Source organism: Bombus huntii, chromosome 11 (genome assembly GCF_024542735.1).
Source record: "Bombus huntii isolate Logan2020A chromosome 11, iyBomHunt1.1, whole genome shotgun sequence".
NCBI lineage: Eukaryota > Metazoa > Arthropoda > Insecta > Hymenoptera > Apidae > Bombus > Bombus huntii.
Window position 1 is genome coordinate 2,323,157 of NC_066248.1, and position 17,771 is coordinate 2,340,927.

General features: G+C 41.0%; 2 protein-coding genes across 5 annotated transcripts in view; one reads left to right on the forward strand and one right to left on the reverse strand.

Moving 5' to 3' along the window:
* LOC126870994 (transcription factor cwo) overlaps positions 1–17,771 on the reverse strand; it is a 38,202-nt gene that overhangs the window by 9,407 nt on the left and 11,024 nt on the right. The window contains exons 1-2 of one of the 4 annotated variants that reach the window (XM_050629310.1): positions 12,476–12,992; positions 5,502–5,631 (exon numbers count right to left, since the gene is read on the reverse strand). In XM_050629310.1, the coding sequence (XP_050485267.1) occupies positions 5,502–5,594 (93 nt within the window). In that variant the 5' untranslated portion in view covers positions 5,595–5,631; positions 12,476–12,992. Of the gene's footprint in view, positions 1–5,501; positions 5,632–6,515; positions 7,485–8,775; positions 10,739–12,475; positions 12,993–17,771 lie in introns of those variants that run through there. The other 3 variants (XM_050629306.1, XM_050629308.1, XM_050629307.1) reach the window with 3 other exon arrangements.
* LOC126871001 (eukaryotic translation initiation factor 3 subunit G) overlaps positions 2,005–17,771 on the forward strand; it is a 41,682-nt gene continuing 25,915 nt past the window's right edge. The window contains exon 1 of the mRNA XM_050629325.1: positions 2,005–2,308. The gene's annotated coding sequence lies outside the window, so the exon portion shown is untranslated. The remainder of the gene's footprint in view (positions 2,309–17,771) is intronic.

The following is a 17,771-nucleotide window of genomic DNA, read 5'->3' on the forward strand; positions in this document are numbered from 1 at the left end:
TGTATCGAGACCCTGACTCACTGCCGAAGCCATGACCGAGAATCCGGTCAGGTATTTCCCCGCGTGAAACGTTACGGTGGTGTGAAAATCACGTTCGTGCCATCGAGCACATCCGCGACACGTCGTGCATCGTTCAGAAGAAAAAACGACCGCGTATAAACCATACTTCTGGGAAATTCATCGAAGAACCTTGCATTCACCAAACCATTGCGAAGGTTACGATTCGATTCTCCATTCCATCGTATTTAATCCTAAATAATGAAACGGATAAGATAATCAATTCCATCGAGCGTTAATTCATTAAGAAACGAATCATTTGTATCTATATCTATGTAAGACTATATCTATCTAATTATTTATATTTAAGCATCGTTTGCTAGAGGAATGACACAGCTGAAAGAAAAAAAGAAAAAAAAAGAAGGAAGAAGAAGCCATTAATTATGAGATATCTGTGAAAATTAAAAGCGAATAGGTATTTTTACTTTATCAATTGTATTAAATTCTGGATAATTGCAAGAAACGATAAGATAATTAAATACGATAAAATTATCGTAGCAACGGATTTATTTAAACAATTACACGTATTAATCGTAATTAAATGTTTGTATGACAGTGATTAAGATGTAAATAAAAATCTGTGAAAGTCGTAAACGTCGATTTCCTTATATAACGTGTTCGTTTGAGAGACGGGAATCGAGCACGTGGGAAATTATTGCATAGAAGACTATTATGGAAAATTACCATTTACCGTAGTAGGGGATTAAGAAACACCCTGCCTATTTTTTACCTTATCAATTGTATCGTTCTCCGGGTGATTCGATATGTATGCAACGACTGATATACGCAAAAACGTATAACAGGCAAAAACAAACTCTTAGAATTATTCGATTCGCAATATAGTAACATAATATTGGATCGGCAACAAGTAATGGAAAACGCATGATAATTGCAAAATAACTGCAATACGATGGAAACGGATTAATCCTCTCGTGGTCGTAATTTGTGTACAAAAATGTGTCGATAGAATTTTTCGAGCAAAAGTATCTGAATACCTTGATATCTGTAACGTAGAACAATCGTCGTGTTTATTACAAGAGAGTTTATCTGACAACCTGGTTTGATCGAGATGTTAATCAAGCAGCAACTTAATCCGAGTACGAAACATGTCAAAAACAGGTCACAAGGTATCACTGATAGCGTCGTAAGAAATTCAAGAGGAAAGAAACACAAAATATCGAATATTTTCGTATACCGTTCTCGTGGAAAATTGGATAGGTAACGTTCCCTTTTTGCGCCCCATTTTTACTCGCATCGTCACTTCTTTAAAAATACGCTTTGGAGGATAGTTTTAATAACTCGAGCTTTATATATTTTTGCATTTTTATCGATCGGTTATTGTCTAATTTTAACGAACTTCCGAATATTTATTTAAACTGAACGCTTATCAAAATTACCATAACGTTTCGCGAGAAGCGTCGATTAACAAAATTACGAACATCGATATTCACTCGGCAAGTTCTAACAAACGGAACAAAATTTCTCCGACAGACGCATAACGTTTCATACGTAGATCGATTATTCTCAAATCAGTTTAAACGAATTACCATTTCTCAAATGTCGTATCTTCGCTTCGCTCTACGATTTTTTCGTAATCTCGGCCGTAAGCTCTCATCGAAACAGGTATTATCACCACATACGACTAAAGTACGAGAACAAACTTTCGAGATTACAGAATCTTTACTAAAAAAAGAAAATGCTTGACTTCGCTGGCGTCCGATGTTTTCAACCACCGATCCTCTCGAAATCGATCGAGATTATATAACGATACGAAAACGAAGGTGATTGCGTAACACAAGATAAAGAGCCGGAGATTTTCACCTTAGCTTCGATTTGACAACCTGAATTGGCAGTCGCGATGATTTCGAAGATAGAGAGAGAGGGAGAGGGAGAGAGAGAGAGAGAGAGAGACTCTCGACTCTGCGCCGATCCTTAGAATCGAGTCAAGGATAGGCGAGACGTCGTCGTTTCGAGCGGGTCGCGAAATAAATTATTTTTAAGTCCTCGTGTCTTCACGAAAATAAGCGTGAGCTTACGTTACCAATCCGATCGACACTTTCGCAACTGGCCGTCCGATTTTAACGGAAACTTAGTCCAAATCAAAGTTCGTAATAAACGTATCGCGAGGCCGATAACAACGCTTTTTCGGTCAACCGCTTAGAATCATCTGGTCGCTAAATCGACTTTGCATCGAGCGAAGAGACAAAAGAAAGCGCGACGGACTTCGTCACGGTCACTCGTCGTCGTTAAGGTAAGATAAAATACGAACTTTACCGTGCGAATTTCCCGGGGAAGATGCTTTCATCTCGTCTCAACGTGAATTTCTCTCGTAATTTCGATTTGTTGGAAAAATGATGTCGCGTGTCTGGAGAAGCGATCGTACGGACGTTCGGACATGACGAGGAATTGGAAAGTTGTTGCGCGTGAAAATTAGGGGGTCACTGAATCCCTCGGGCGCTCTTGAAATTCTAATGTAATCCGCGAATTACCATAAAGCGACCTAGCGATGAAAGCAGGCCACTTGAAATTCCCAACTTTTGTATCGATTAGCTGTACGCGCGTGAACACCGAAAGCCGCGTTTCCTTCGCCGTGAATTCCCAGTTACACGCTCGCTATAATCGCTGAGAGAAGGCATTCGTTTGCATCGCGAATCCGCGTGATCGGTCGTTTGGTTTACGTGATCGCGAGCAGATGCTTCGTCACGCTCAACGGTCACTTCCTGAACGAGAACCGATAATGGATCTAGGAAGCATAGAAATTGCGAAACCACTACCGAAGCACAGAAATTTATCCTCCAATTTCAGACACGTTCTAAAAATAACACATTCTATAAATACCTCCAACTTTTTGGAATACATTTCGTACTAATTCTTATATGTACGTGTGTGTGCGCGTGTGTGTATGCACGAATCATTACGAACGCATTCGGTGCTCCACTTTCGGCAAGTTCGAGAGTTTCGACAGAGTTTTAAACCGAAATCAAATTTATAGAACATTTATGAAATAGCAGATGTAACTCGTGTACGCTTCCCTTGCTGTCTTCGTGCGTTATTTTATCCAAAGAGTCGTAAAACTCAACGCAGGTTGTTTATCATGAGCCCTTCGATTCACGACGTTCGTGCCTCGATCGGCATCGTCCGCTTAAAACAAAACGTTTACTATGATAAATGTAATCGGAATGATCGTTACGCCACGGATGGCGTCACCATGGGAAACTTTACGAAAATAAACGGGATCCCTGCTAATTATCAGTCGTAGTTGTAATCAACAGTATGATTGCGTCGCCTTTCGCAAACGATTAAAGCGCTTTCATTAACGACTATACAACGTTGTTGTTCGTGCACGTCTGATCGGAACGTGTATCGTGAACTGTGGACTTATGTAAAAGTGGCACGACCGATCGAGAGATGGCACGTTACTTTCAATGCGAGCATCGAACACACTGTGCGTGATATATCATTTTTAAGACTTTTTAAGAAGCCTAACGAAAAACGTCGTTATTACGATTGAACCAAGCGTTTCGAAGGCTCCGTCATTCGACTGCCATCGTGCTACGTTCATTTTTACTTTACGATCTTTGCCATTACAGCGCCTTGGTTCGACCCACCCCTCGGTTCAAACCACAACTGAATCGATCGTCGCCGACAGACATCGACGAGAACGAGAGAACGTGGTCGGTTCCTTCGAAGCTAGTAACACGTGAATTAGAATTACCCGTGCGTGAATCTGCAACGACGCAAGTGCAGCGGACGCACGCAAAAGCAATTGCGCAAGCTGCCTTGAACGATGCTGGATGTCTCGACGCAACGCGATACGACGCGACGCGACGCGACGCGACGCGATGCAACGCGACTAATATCCGCGCCACGTTGCTCTAATCGTCAAGCCAGCCCCTGCCAAAACTGGCATTCCCCGCGTTTCACGCCAGACACGACGCCAGAGATTCGAACGTGCTCGTTGCACGTGATCCGATGCAATTACAGAATGAACAGGATATCGTTTCACGAGCGTGTCGCATGCCCGTTGCGTGTAAATATTAATTCAGAACAAGCCGACCTCCCTTCTTGCGAATCTTCGATCATCGTCACGTTTTATCGGGCCATTTTTATCGAGATAAAATGCCGCGCCACTACCTAAGGTTTTATATTCTCCGATACATATCACGCAATCGGTTAAGCAGTACTTTTGTTTTTCTACGTAAATTGGAACGCGCGTGACCGAAGCTTCTTCGAGCTAATACCTGTTTAGCGATCGTACTTAAACCGGCGACAAGCTGTTTTCCTGGAATCAATTCGTTTCGCGTCTATTTGTGTTTATTGCTACGATACGATATATCATGCGAAAATAGAATTTACGTGGTCGAAGCTTCGTAACGCTCGTGAAGAAAAGTAAAAAGCGCAAAAAGCAGAAGGATACGCAACATTCGACGCTTTTTGTTATTCTTGCGTTACTCGCAGATAGAGTCGAATATAACACGTTTCTTACGTGCAATTACCAGCTTCCTTAAATTCTAAAAGTACATTTTTCTCGGCCATACGTTTCAAAAGATTATACATAAAACATATGAATCGTAAAAAGAGCAAACCGTTAACGTATTCTAAAACGCATAAATATTAATTTTACTTCGTCTCGCGTAAGTTCGATCGATTTAAAAAAAGCCACGAATATCAATGTCATAATTCTAACGTGATGGTTAATCGGCCATATAAAATATTCATGAAAGAGCCCTACCTATATCGTGTGGCGAACCTATGTAATGGAAACTCCCGAGTGGAGAATCCGCCACACCTGGCCAAGCTCGTAAAATCAAGCTATACTGCCAAACAACGTGGCGATGCCAGCGATCCGAATAATTCGTCAACGACTTTAACAGGTGCATTTCTCGGGACGCGATATGCGCCTCGAGGGGCCACGTTTTCTGGCACGTATTGCTCGTTAATATAACAGAATCGTAACCTGAACCACAGTTTGAATGAATAATCGACGACGAATCAAAGGAAACGCGCGAACCAAAATTTATCGAAAGTCGAAATTCGATACGGATTTTATAATAAATAAGAAAGGCCTTTATAAGTTTGGCCAAGGTATACAACGCCATGCTGAAACCAATTTCGCCCAGACGCGATGTCGCAACCCTCGTTTTCGAGAAACGTGACCGTCATCGGTGGCAACCAGCTGTTGCATCACCAGTCGATTCGAAAACACGGAAAACCTTTCTCTATGCTGGCCTAAATACCGGTTCCTCGAGCGACGGATCTTACCGCGGCCTTTCCGGTCCCTGTACCGTATACGAACTTGCGAAGATTGATACGTATCGCGGTTACTACAGTCCTGAACTGCTGGCTAGCATATAGTCTCTTTCTTTCGATTTCTTCCGAATCTTACGAAGAAAAGAAAAATGATACGGTGGTGAACGATATAAAGAGAAGACAAAACGACTCACCCTAGAAACCTTCTTCTTGGTATAAACCTCGTCATCCTCGGAGGCTGTAGCAAAATTCAAGTTTCCTTCGCAATACCCAGCGCCTATTCCCATCCTGTATATCTCGTCCTTGCAAGATCTAGCATCCAGACTGCAAAGAAAACATAGAGCATCCATTTATACCAGAGTCCAGTTGGCTTTCTTTGTTCCTCGTATATCGCTAATAACATTACGTCGATAATATTGCGTTTACACAACTTTTACGGGTTGTTTTAACGCTTAGTCCCTAATGGGCGAGATATAAGGTGAAACGATTTCAAAATTCGATCCTTGGAATTTCGTAACGGCAGTCACGTAAAGATCGTGAATTCCTGTCGCGATTGCACCGTGACGCATGGTGCTCCGACGAAAAGAAATTTCCCGCGACAGTTCCGTGAACAATGGCACAGCGACAGCAGAAAGGATGTCGTGTTCGAATAACTCTCGTCGCTTTCACATTCGTGCGAGTTTTAGTAGAAACGTCGAAGGTTCGTAAAACTCTCGAAAAATGCTGCTCGAGATCCAGCCAGAAATGGATCGTTGTAAAACGTTGAAAAACACGGATCACCAGGACCGTGCGAGCTAACAAAACACGTGGTCATAAAACCGATTTTCTCAATTACGATTACTCGACGCGCAAATATATGCGAATTCCTCTTCGAACCACGAGTTTCTGATTTATTACCGGACAGTACCATACTTTACGACTTCTAGGGATCGTTGGAATTATAAGAAATTTATCATTTTCACGATTCGCGGAGATCGTTTGTCAGATATTTTACTAAATAATAAAAAACAAATTCTTGGAAGTCTCATGCCTGAATTATACGCTTCGTAATGTACAAGAAGTAGACGTTTCGACGTACGTTAGAAATTTTAATTTATAAAAATGTATACGACAGATACGTATAATAGAGACGAACGTACATCTATAATAAATCGCGAGCAACTTCAAGGTTCCGGTAAATTGAAACATTTCGACAAACGTATACGAACCTGTTATTTACTTGTCTCGAAATATCCATCGAAGTTTCTATTCTCGTTCTCATTAGTCGAGTCGTTACTTGCTTCGAGTAGCTCGAATTCGAACGAGTCGATTAATCCGAACGAGTTTGAAGAATCAATGGGTAAATGGAACGAAGTTCCGCGATGCGGACGAGTTACCAGATGTCGAGCACGTGTTCATCGATCGGCGCGTTACTCGCGGAATTTCTCTAGGCGGAAATGATCGTCGTCCATCCAGCTCGGCCGCAGCTGTAGGCGCACGCTTTACGTAACGTTTCGAACTACGGAGCGAACGTTTCAGTCAATAACCCGACACGTCCACGTCCTCTGCCCCGTTATAGATTTCTTGCTGTAAATAGAGTGGACGGAAAAGGCACGAGTATCCGCGCATTATTGATAACACCAGCAATGTCGTACCGCGTAAAAGTTGCAGCTGACACCGGTTCACCGTGCAGCTGACCGAACGCTACGACAGCCTTAACGATACCCCCGTTTTCCCATCCACATAAATATTGAGGAACAGCTTAAAGGTTCTCAGATATTTGCGATTCGTCGCGTTCAAAGAGCATTGAATCACAACGATACAATAAGGTCTAAAGAGAATCATCCTCGCCGATGTAGGGCAAAGCGTAGCTTTCCAACGAATTAACAGAGTCAATCGCTAGGTATAGGATCTGTCGGATTGCCGACGAATAAGTAATACGTACATAGACGACGAATATCTGAAACGGATGACAAAATTCGTTGGTACTTTGATAAAACGTAATAGAACTCAATGAAAACGTTTTGTCCAGTATTTTTCATTTTTCAAGATGTGTTAAGATATTCGAAGTTACCCGTGTTTCTTACGTTTTTGGTAAAGTTATGTTACACAGGCTATTACAAGTTGTACTATACAGATGTTGATCGATGTTAAACAGCTTTTAAAGATACAACTTTTTCTACAGAATTTCCTTTCAAAAATTCCACCATAATTCATCTATAAAAATAGCCGATATAATCGGTTAATTTTGGAATTTCCTTCGAACTATGACCCATTATCAGAAGGAAACGTTGTACGTACCGAGACAGCTAGATGATATTAATAGATGGACTATTCAGCAAATATTCTCTTCGAAGTTATTCATAGAGCATTCTCTTCCATCTCATTCACCATTGTACGCTTCAATGTCGTACAAATATTTTTAATTGAAAAATTGTCCGACAAGACGATTGCTTGCTTGATACTTGATAATTTGTAGAATAACTACGCGCAAATTAAATCACGCTATACACACACAACATAGATGCAAGAAATCGTGATTTTCAGCGGGCAAACGTCTAATGGTTTCCGTCACAGCTCGTTTACCAGTCATCGACGAGGAAACGATTACAATGCGGTGAGACCGAATAAAAACGTGCTAGCTCCTGTTTTCCTTTTACATCGCAAATGCAACTGTGCTATGTACCAATACGGTAAGAATAATTAATTACGTGGAAACTTCGAACGGTTTCGAATTTTTCAACGGTACCAAACGATTAACTTTCTTGCATATAATTCAAGCGATATTCGTAGTGAAATTTTACGAGTTATCGGTATTGATAAATTTCCCTGCATTGCGGTAAAATGTCCGATGATGAAAGAAGACGTTTCTAAGAAGCACCTGAAAACAAAGGAATTAATAAATTCCAAGAAACTTGGCGATCTCTAATCAGAGACACGAAATTTTCTATGCTCGAAATTGGAGTTTTCGATTATAAAGAAAGAAAATCCCTACAACCTACAACTCGTAACTTGTCAGTTCATTAATATCATTTACTCGATACAAGCATTGTGTAAGAAGAATTTGTTATGCAATAATGCCTTTGTTAAGACGTAAACGGTATTTTTCGAACGACTGTAAAGCGTGACGGCTGACGTTCCAAATTAAGCTTACGCCATAGCGAATAGTTGAATACACAAACGGCTGCACTAGCTAATTACTATGCACACATAATTAAAGCTGTGTGTCTGGAATGACTCAATACGTAGTACCAGCCGAGGTACGAGCCTTGCTAGGCTACAATAAACAAAATATCGTTGCCTCGCAGGTAAGTGCAAGTAGAACGATGTACCTTCTTACATCGCATATACTGCGCTGGTAAGAACGTAAGATTTTGTTTGTTCTTCTTAAAAGTGCAAATTTCTAGGAACATTTATCTGTTTCGTAAGGTAAGATCGAAAACAAGATAAAAGTATATTAGCATCAGAATGTCTGAGTAAATAAATTACCTATTTGGGTAATAATTTCTCGTAGTCAAGCGAGTTTCCCTGTTGGTCTTTTTCCTCCTTTCTTTTTCTTTTTTTTTTTTTTGTTTTGTTTTGTTTTTCCAGATTATAAATCTAAAATGCGTACTAAGAATCATTTTACGCCGAAGGCTATGCGCTATATAAAGACAATATCCTCGTAGCGGAATTGTACATAAAATTCCGTCGACGCGACACGTGGCCGCTCTTTCTCGGCTCGTGTTAAACATTAGGTCGATCACGTAACACGTACGACGAGTTAAAGAGACGCGAGATTCTTGCGATCAAGGAGAAAGAAAAACAGTCGCATCTTCTTCTTTTTTCTCTGCGTTTCGCGTTAACGATAAAAATATTTCGCACAAGAATTCCGTATTAGATTTAATTACCTTGTTTAGCGTAATTAACATAGCGATGGCAATATTATACAAAATTTCTATTTTTTTTAATTCCTTTTCAAAGCGGATTCCGGTTATTCGCGAATTCATTACACGAAGGATTATTTGGTAAAAAATTAATGAAGCATCACGACGATGGAAGATATCGATTAACGAAGTATATTAACCAAATTACGTCCAGAATTAATTATGCGAACGATTATTCGTACCGTGTGGATGAAAACGATTTAATTCAATGTCGTCTGTCGTTAGAAAAAAAACGTTAAACCAATGTTCGAACATCGATATATAATTATACATACACCGATCGATAAAATTAAGTTTCTTTATTATTATTGGTCGCGCAGCACCGAGACAGAATTCACGATAGAGAAATTTCATGGCTAATCGCGTCGCGTATAATTTGTGTAATGAAAGGAGCGCATTATTGTCGAGTGATTATCGTACAGCCACGTACCGTTGTCTATGTAATGCTTAGCAACGCTTTAACCACTAATGATATTACTTTCACGCTTTGACATTTGCTGTCAATTTGCGAACAATCTATTTACGTAGCTGCAACGCCGAAATGTAATGACGATAATGATGCGACGCGTAATAGTGGATTTTGACCACTCGACGATGTCGACAATTTAAATCATTGCAGGTGATTATGATCAACGTGCGTAGAAACGTGCTTAGAATTGGCTGGAAACTTTTGCGATCGAATCTGTTCGAAATTTCTATCGCTGATTTTATTATCGATTAAAATAATTAAAGGACAATTGAAGAATCGACTTTATCCACTAACAAGATTTAAATATCGGTAGGTCGACTGCGATCGCAACGCTATACTAAAACAAGATATAGCTGTTATTTATCTAAGGTATTTATGTATACCTATTTATTTTCATCGTACCACTATAATTATAATTATCTATGTACCGTATTTTTAAACGCGCACATAGGTCAATAACTCTAGTGTTAAATTAAGAATGCCATCGTAATAAAAATGTTAATCAGGATAGAGCGTACTCGACAGAAACACGTATGTGAAACAAGCTAAGCTCTCTCGCAGTTCGATACCGATTACGTGTTTTTCGACAAAAAAAAAAAAAAAAAAAAAACAACAAGACAGCGTCCTTGGCTTCATCGACGAGCAAGCGGTTCGTTACACGGTATCTATTTTTTTCCACACGCTTCGCTGAGATGTAAATGATGTAACACGCAAGTAAATTATCTGAAACAATTTTCTGCATCGTTTCTTGCACGAGCACGAGCACGTTGAACGTGTTACAGGCGAGAAACCTCGTGTATCTGCACGTGGTTGACATTTTCCGACATGTGACTCCAGTTCCCCCTTTCTTCTTCTTTATTTTTTGCACCGCTTGCACACTGTTCGTCGACGCACACCTGTACATCCATTCCTGCACGCACCTCTTCGTCGTCTGTACGCTTTCGTAAGTAAACGCCAGAACTGTCCGTGTAACCACGTTGATCTCCAAATGGAAAGTTCGGAATTTTTACTTGAACACTCGATGAAATTGTTAACGCTTAATAACTCGTTAAAATTTCCATTTTTTACGCGAAACTACGTTCGATCGTAGATACGTTTCGCTTATGAAGGGATTGATGGAGTAATTTTCAAGGCAGTTAAGCGAAGAATTCGACCCAATTTCATAGGAGCGTTCCTGGTAAAAGATAATTAAATCGTAGAACTTGCGAAATATAGTAATTTCAAGTTTCCAAACTTCGAAAGTGTAACACGACCTGATATTAATATCGAAATATGAATCACAGGAACCAAAAATATCACGAATATCCCTCCGCGGTTCGTTTTTCATCTCTACCGTAAGTCGGCTGAATCAGAAAGGCACAATTAGCAAAATTAATTTCCTTCGCCCGGTGAGACAACATTTCCAGACTGAATCAGTGCCAAAGCTAACCTAACATTCGTAGTACCGTCATTTCAAATTCGATGAACGCATTGCTACTTAAAAGTTTGGTATCACTTTCAATGATATTTACGAATTACGAGGACAAAATAAAATACGATATTTTATATATATCGTATATATATTCCGATAGATTTATTAATGATATTTATTGCCTTATCTTTCTCTTATCTTTCATTTCTGCCAGCAATAATGTTTTACTATTCTTTCGTTTGAACGAGGTTTCTAGGTCAGAATTAGTTTATTGCACGCTAAGGATTACGACGCTTTGACTCGGTCAAACTTTTCACCGATATATACGTACATATACGTAGAGGCCAAAAATTGTTTGCGCCTCGAACCACGATAATTTATTAATCCATCGCCGTTTTCGTGGCCGTGCTCGTTTCGAACTGGCACAGTTCACGTGTTGCGAGATTGCGCAATGATTAGCTTACATTAAAAGTCCAACGACAGTTGCAAAACGTTGGTATCCGTGAATTCTATCTGGGTTCCGTTGCCCGTGCGCCACACGTGCGACGAGAATTCCTTTTTTTTTTTTTTCTTTCTGGCATCCGGCGAATTACGGTGGCATTCATCAGGTGCGCGCGAAAGCGCAGGATGGACGGAGCTGTGATTTCGTAACGAGACTTCGAGTTACTCTCCATTAATAGCGGCTGCAATTACACGGATCCGCCCATCGGCACAAGAATATCCGCGAACTCTCCGCTCGGCGTGCAGCAAACTCTACTCGTGACGTAACACGTTCATGCACGCGAACCGTTTTTGATTGTCCTACTGTGTGGGTAATCGGGCCAAACAGAAAAGGAAGTCCAAAAAAGGAGGTCGAGAGGATGCAACCTCGTACCGACACGACGCACCAACGGACACGCTTCCTTGTTTGTCTTAAGAAAATGGAATGCTGGTGAGTGTTTCGCATGGATAAAACAAACTTCACGGATATCGAAATAAACATTGCGAGTTACATTCTTCTAGTTGCGGCTAACACGTTTTCGATCTTGAAAAAACAAATGGACGTTCGTATGGATTTTCATCTAAATTTTGTAATCTACACATACGACAAAAAAAATTCGATCGAAGCTGTTTAAATAAAGTAATGGAGAACGCGCGTGTCAACAAACAACTTTGATTATTTATTAAATCGTCTTACATTTATAAAACGTATTCAACGAGCGAATGTTCGAGTCAGCTCTTTCGTTTTCGTTTCGATTAGCGTCCTCGTAATAACGGGGCTACGCGGTTGGAGTCTGGTTAATGCGGACATTTCTAAACAACCGTCGAAATCACGCATGACCTTAATTACGATCTGGATTTTAATTGGCTCGAAATCCAAGCACGAAAGACCGCCAACAGTACCTGCGGTTCGCGACGTCCTTCGTCGACCTTACTGCCCACCACCTTGCTTGGCTCTGTCCGTGCGTGCTGTCACTTTCACATATGGTTGCACCCACAGCATTGGCTGACTCGTGCACGTGCGTCAGCCGCTCAGTCGGAAGACGACCTGTTTACTTGCTTTATATGCTCGCGATTCTTTGCGATTTTCCACATTTTATCCACGTGTCCGAATTATTCGCCCTTTAATGCTGCAATTTAGAAATTTCGCTGAAAATTAGTGGACGACGACGATGATTTTCTCCCATCTCTCTCCCTACTATTCCCCGCCAGACGTTATTTCGTTAAAGTTTCGTTATCGTTCGGAAGAAGAGAACGTTTCTTTAAGTTCACAAGGAGAATGAGTCACAATCGAGTTCGGTTGTCATCGTCGAACGATTCATATTTTTTAAGAACGTAAGTTTTAAAATACGTTATCACTGGACGCGTATGACGTATCGATCAAGCTTTCGATCGATACGAGCCCTATTGAGATAAAACGCGATGTTAAACGTATAAATTTGTAAGTCGATTACTACCGTACAGAAATTTGTGAACTCGAAGCTGTTATTTCTGCCAAACTATTAAAGTTTTCTGTGATAATTATACGTATAATCTGTAGCATAACTATACTTTCGGCAATCAAACAGACCGTACAAAATTATATAACACGTTAAAATGTAAATAAGTATCGCATTTCAATGCATAAATAACCATGATTTCTGTTCTCGACGTCTTAATTATACGCATGATCTAATTTGTTCTATCTCGGAATCCGTAACAATTATTTTCTACAAAGAAAGTAGCCAAGAATAATATTTGTCGAAGCCGCAAAAAGTGACATCAATCGTCAACATTTTCCTCCGAATATTCCAAATTACAAAATATCTGTTACAATTTGCGTACAGATAAATTCATAAATTTGGCAAAGCTCTCATACTACATTTTCGACGGACGACAAAATTCAAAATAGTGGACACAGAGAATAATTTATTATCTTTCGCTCGTATCTCTTCGAACCAAGTAATTTGGAATTTGACATCTAGTCGACCACTACACGGCTAAGAGATTAATAACTCACCGCTTATCTCGAGTTATTCTTTGCAATGACAAAATGAAAATCCATTTTAAACGCTAAAACTGCGTACTCGATTTTGGCGTAAGATCGGACGGAAATCGGCGTTTCGCGAATTCTCGTTGGTCAAAATTTCACGTAACGTCACGGTTTTCTCGCACACGCAGGTTGCTGAATGAGAAACTGTGCTTTCGACAGAGAACTAAGAATCTTGTTGTACGCGTCTCGGAGATTTATACGATATTTTTGCATTCTCTGGAACCACAGAGAATCGGTAACCGTTAGATTTTCCACTAAATCTTTACATACGCATGATATATTTATTTATTTTATAACAGGAAATCGATAAAGTAAAACATCGTCCAAAATTATTCAACGACCTTCCGTGACCTTTCTGCCAATCGAAGCGTAGTCATTAACGCCATTCACTTTCGCGTTATATCATAAACCACGAATCGACTCACGCACGTGCGTAAAGTGGGCAGCGTTCATAACCACGTAGAAAACAGCAAATAAATCTGCAGCATTTTTATCAGTCGATCGCTGCCACGCTGAACGTTTCTTCGGTCTGTTTATCATTCTCGTTCGCGACTCCTACGACTAGCATAGGGATCACGTAACCACGAATAAATCTGTCTTATTTGCAAAGAACGAATTAGAAACTTAGAAATTTCCGGAACTGCGATTTTCTTTTAAACGTTATCGACGTGTATTATCATTTGGCGATCGTCGAATTTCCGAATGCAAGCTAACAAACAGATTGCGGAATATTAATTTCAAGAAAATAGATAGTATCGCTTTTTTTTTTTTTTTTTTTTTTTTTTTTTTTTTTTTTTTTTTTTTTTTTTTTTAGTATCGTTTTGTGTAAGAAGCGACGTAATTTTTATCGATTAACAGATCAGACAGTACAAGCTCCTACCTAAGGTTAAAATATTTCTCTAAAAAGGCAGATAATTACACTGGAACATACGCGTTATTTTAATCTATTCCAAGAACCCTAAACCGAAAGAATTTCCTTGCTGCGGTAACTCAGACTTCCTCGCAGCGACAACTTGAAAAACATGTTCTCGAAATCGTGTCGTTTTTACTGTAACACTGCAATAACGTACATATCCAGCTACAAAAAGTCAACGGGATCACATTGCTTTTTAAACCAATCAATTTTAACCTAAGACATCTGCCAACTTCATTAACGGCCGAAGATCATTGCGCGTAAAATTTTACACCGTGCAAATTTTATTCCGATATTGTCGTACGATCGTAGCGTTATTTGTAATTCCTGCGAGCGAAATGCGATTTCTTTATTTATGCAATTTAGTAAAAAAAAAAAAAAACTGTCCCGATGTAGACGATACTCGCGCGGATTTAATTCAGCGAGACTCTCCGTGTACTCGTTACAATTTCTTCCAACGAGTAATGAATCATCTGAGATAATCGATTAGAAAGAACGAACGTGCGATTTCAGGGGAGACCAGAACGTTCCATCCTACTATCCGTATTAACGTTATAACGCTAAAGTACGTGTGTCGACAATCGGCGAGGATGGCCGACAGTGTCGATCGGACGACACGTGAATAGCAATGAACATTTCGCGCACGCACGCACGTCGTGACTCTGTCGTTCCTTCGTATCGTAGGATAATATCGAGTGGCACGCTAAACTTGTCCAGAAGATTCTGTTACGAATTCTATCGAAAGGTTCCAACGTGGCTGGTTTCGCTCGTTGCATATTTATTAATAATCATTTGGTACATTCATTAATTATCGATATACGCGCAATAATCTTTAACAGCTACTTGTTGTCGCGTTGCTGCGAAAGCGAGGCAAGTAACGGGGTATTTTTAGGCGACGGTAATATCTCGTAAAATGCTTCTTTTTAATCGCTTGGGCGACACAAACCGAAGAAAAGACGAAGTTATCGTACTTTCCCTACGTGGTGTTCAATTATAATCGCAAGGTCGGACAACGACGATAGGACATTTAAACGAAGACTTCCTTATCGGCCACGTGTGGACCATATAATCGATCGGATTGCGCGCGTTACGTGCCCTGATACTTGTACGAATGGCCCCGCTCGTAAGTAGAAAGTCACGATGCATAAATGTACACGACGTCGCATGCACGCGCACGTGTACGTAACGAGTAGTCGAAAAAGAAAAATTCTACGTGACGCTCCGCCCGCTGATGCAACTACCAACCGATTCGACTCGGTTTCTAACTCGTGATTCGCACGTTGCACACTGCACACATTCTCTACGTGGCACTCTAACGTAGATACGAACCGTCCACGCTCCTTTATTCCTACATTTTTCTTGCCTTCTTTCTCTCTTTAACGGCTCGTTCCTCTTTTCGCTATGATAAACCGTACTACGTAGCGTCGTGCAACGTAACGTCGGACGCGGCATAATTACTCGGAAAAGGAAATGAATCAGTTTTCTTTTAGCGACCAACGTATGCGATAGTTTTATCTCTGATGCGGACGTTCTTCTGCGGGCGTTCTACGGTACGTGCCTATCGCAGGAAAAGCTTCTTGGTAGGAAGAAGGAAAACGAATTTCTTTTTTAAACCGTAAACGAGGAAACGTCGTTACGTCGCGAGTAGTTTTATCGAAGAACGCGAACCGTGATTTTTCACAAGGCGACCAATATCGAAGGAATTTTCAGTCGACGACGCACGCAGACACCTTAAAAGGAAAGTGCGACGATGACAAGTTCTTGCGGTGGGATCATCCGACCAGGCATGCAGAGCAACACGTGACAGAGTCGAACGTTTAGACTGTAAAGGAGAACCGTGGCGAGAAGAACGATGAAGATTTCTCGGTCTTTGAATTTTTTACCAACTATCGTCTCGCATCGAGCATGCGTCGCGTCGTCTAGCCTTGATACGCTTAATTATCAATTATCAAGCACGAGACAACCTTTCGATCGAGTCGAAGTCGTTCGCCTGTTTCTATTCGAGCGCAAAATCGATTTACGATCGAACGACACGAAGCTAGGCCTAGTTCTTCGAGACAGCTATCTACATAAACGATCAGGCTTCGGGCATGCCGATGGAAACGAGCCAGGGACGAGGGCAAGATCGAAAAAGACCGTACTAATCGGATTTCTCGATACGAAGATAAAAAAATCTCGTAAATATTGCGAAACAGCTGCTCGCTCCCTTTTTCTTCTCGCGAACGGATATCGGACGATCGTTTCGATTCCGAGAAACTCTTGAAAATGAAACGTTCAACCGATGTTCGTGGTATCGCGACAATATCGTTGATTAACCTCGCGTCCAATATAGCGGCACGTACAAAGTATATAATTCGTAGCGAATTGCGTAAACAACTGCGCCGAAAGTCCTCCGCGAAATTGCATAGTTACGCGACAATGACGCGTGCCCGGGCTGACGAAAGGTCAAGGATGCGACGTGGACTACCCCGGTTATAATTAAAATTCTGAAAGCGGTTAGGTAGGGGAGCCACGCGTGAAAATAGAATTTCAGAGTTGATGCACAACGAGAGAGCGGTCCGCCTAATTTTTAATTTCAAGCGAACTCGCTCGCTCCTTCGGTGTTCATCCACTACTTCCAGCTTGTTTACGGTTACGTAGGTTGCAACGGTCGCCAGTGTAATTCTTCGACAAATTTCCGAGATTATTTTTCCACGACGAACGAAACTTGCGACTGTACTGGCTGCTGTACTGTATCCAGCTGTACTAATTCCTTCTCTTCTTAAAGCCTTAAACTTAACTTCGTAGAAAAGATACATCCTTGTTATTTCGACGTCTTCCTTTAAAATAAGCTTACGATCTCACATATCTACCACGATACTCTGCGCTCGAGTGGGAACACCCTTTATAGAAATGGCGTCTAGGACGTGATGTATAGTCAGTCACACGCCGGTATTGTTTTGCACGACACGGTGTGCCGTATTTGTATACACCGGGACGCCCGCGTAAAAATACTAACCTACATCGGGTCTAGCTCGGAGCGCGTGTCGAGCAACGTGACTTCTGACTAGCTGATTCGTGCCAGTAATCGTGTGCTGCTTGCTGCACTCCGTCCCCTGGTCGCCGGTTCTCTTTCAATTTCCGTCCACGATAGAGATAGAACGCGTCCCCGCGACTCGAAAGAAACGCTCGAAAGTCACCGAACAACCACGAAAAATATCCGCACAGTGACGTAACTTTCTACTTAACGCTTTCGTGGTCGACGCAACGATGAC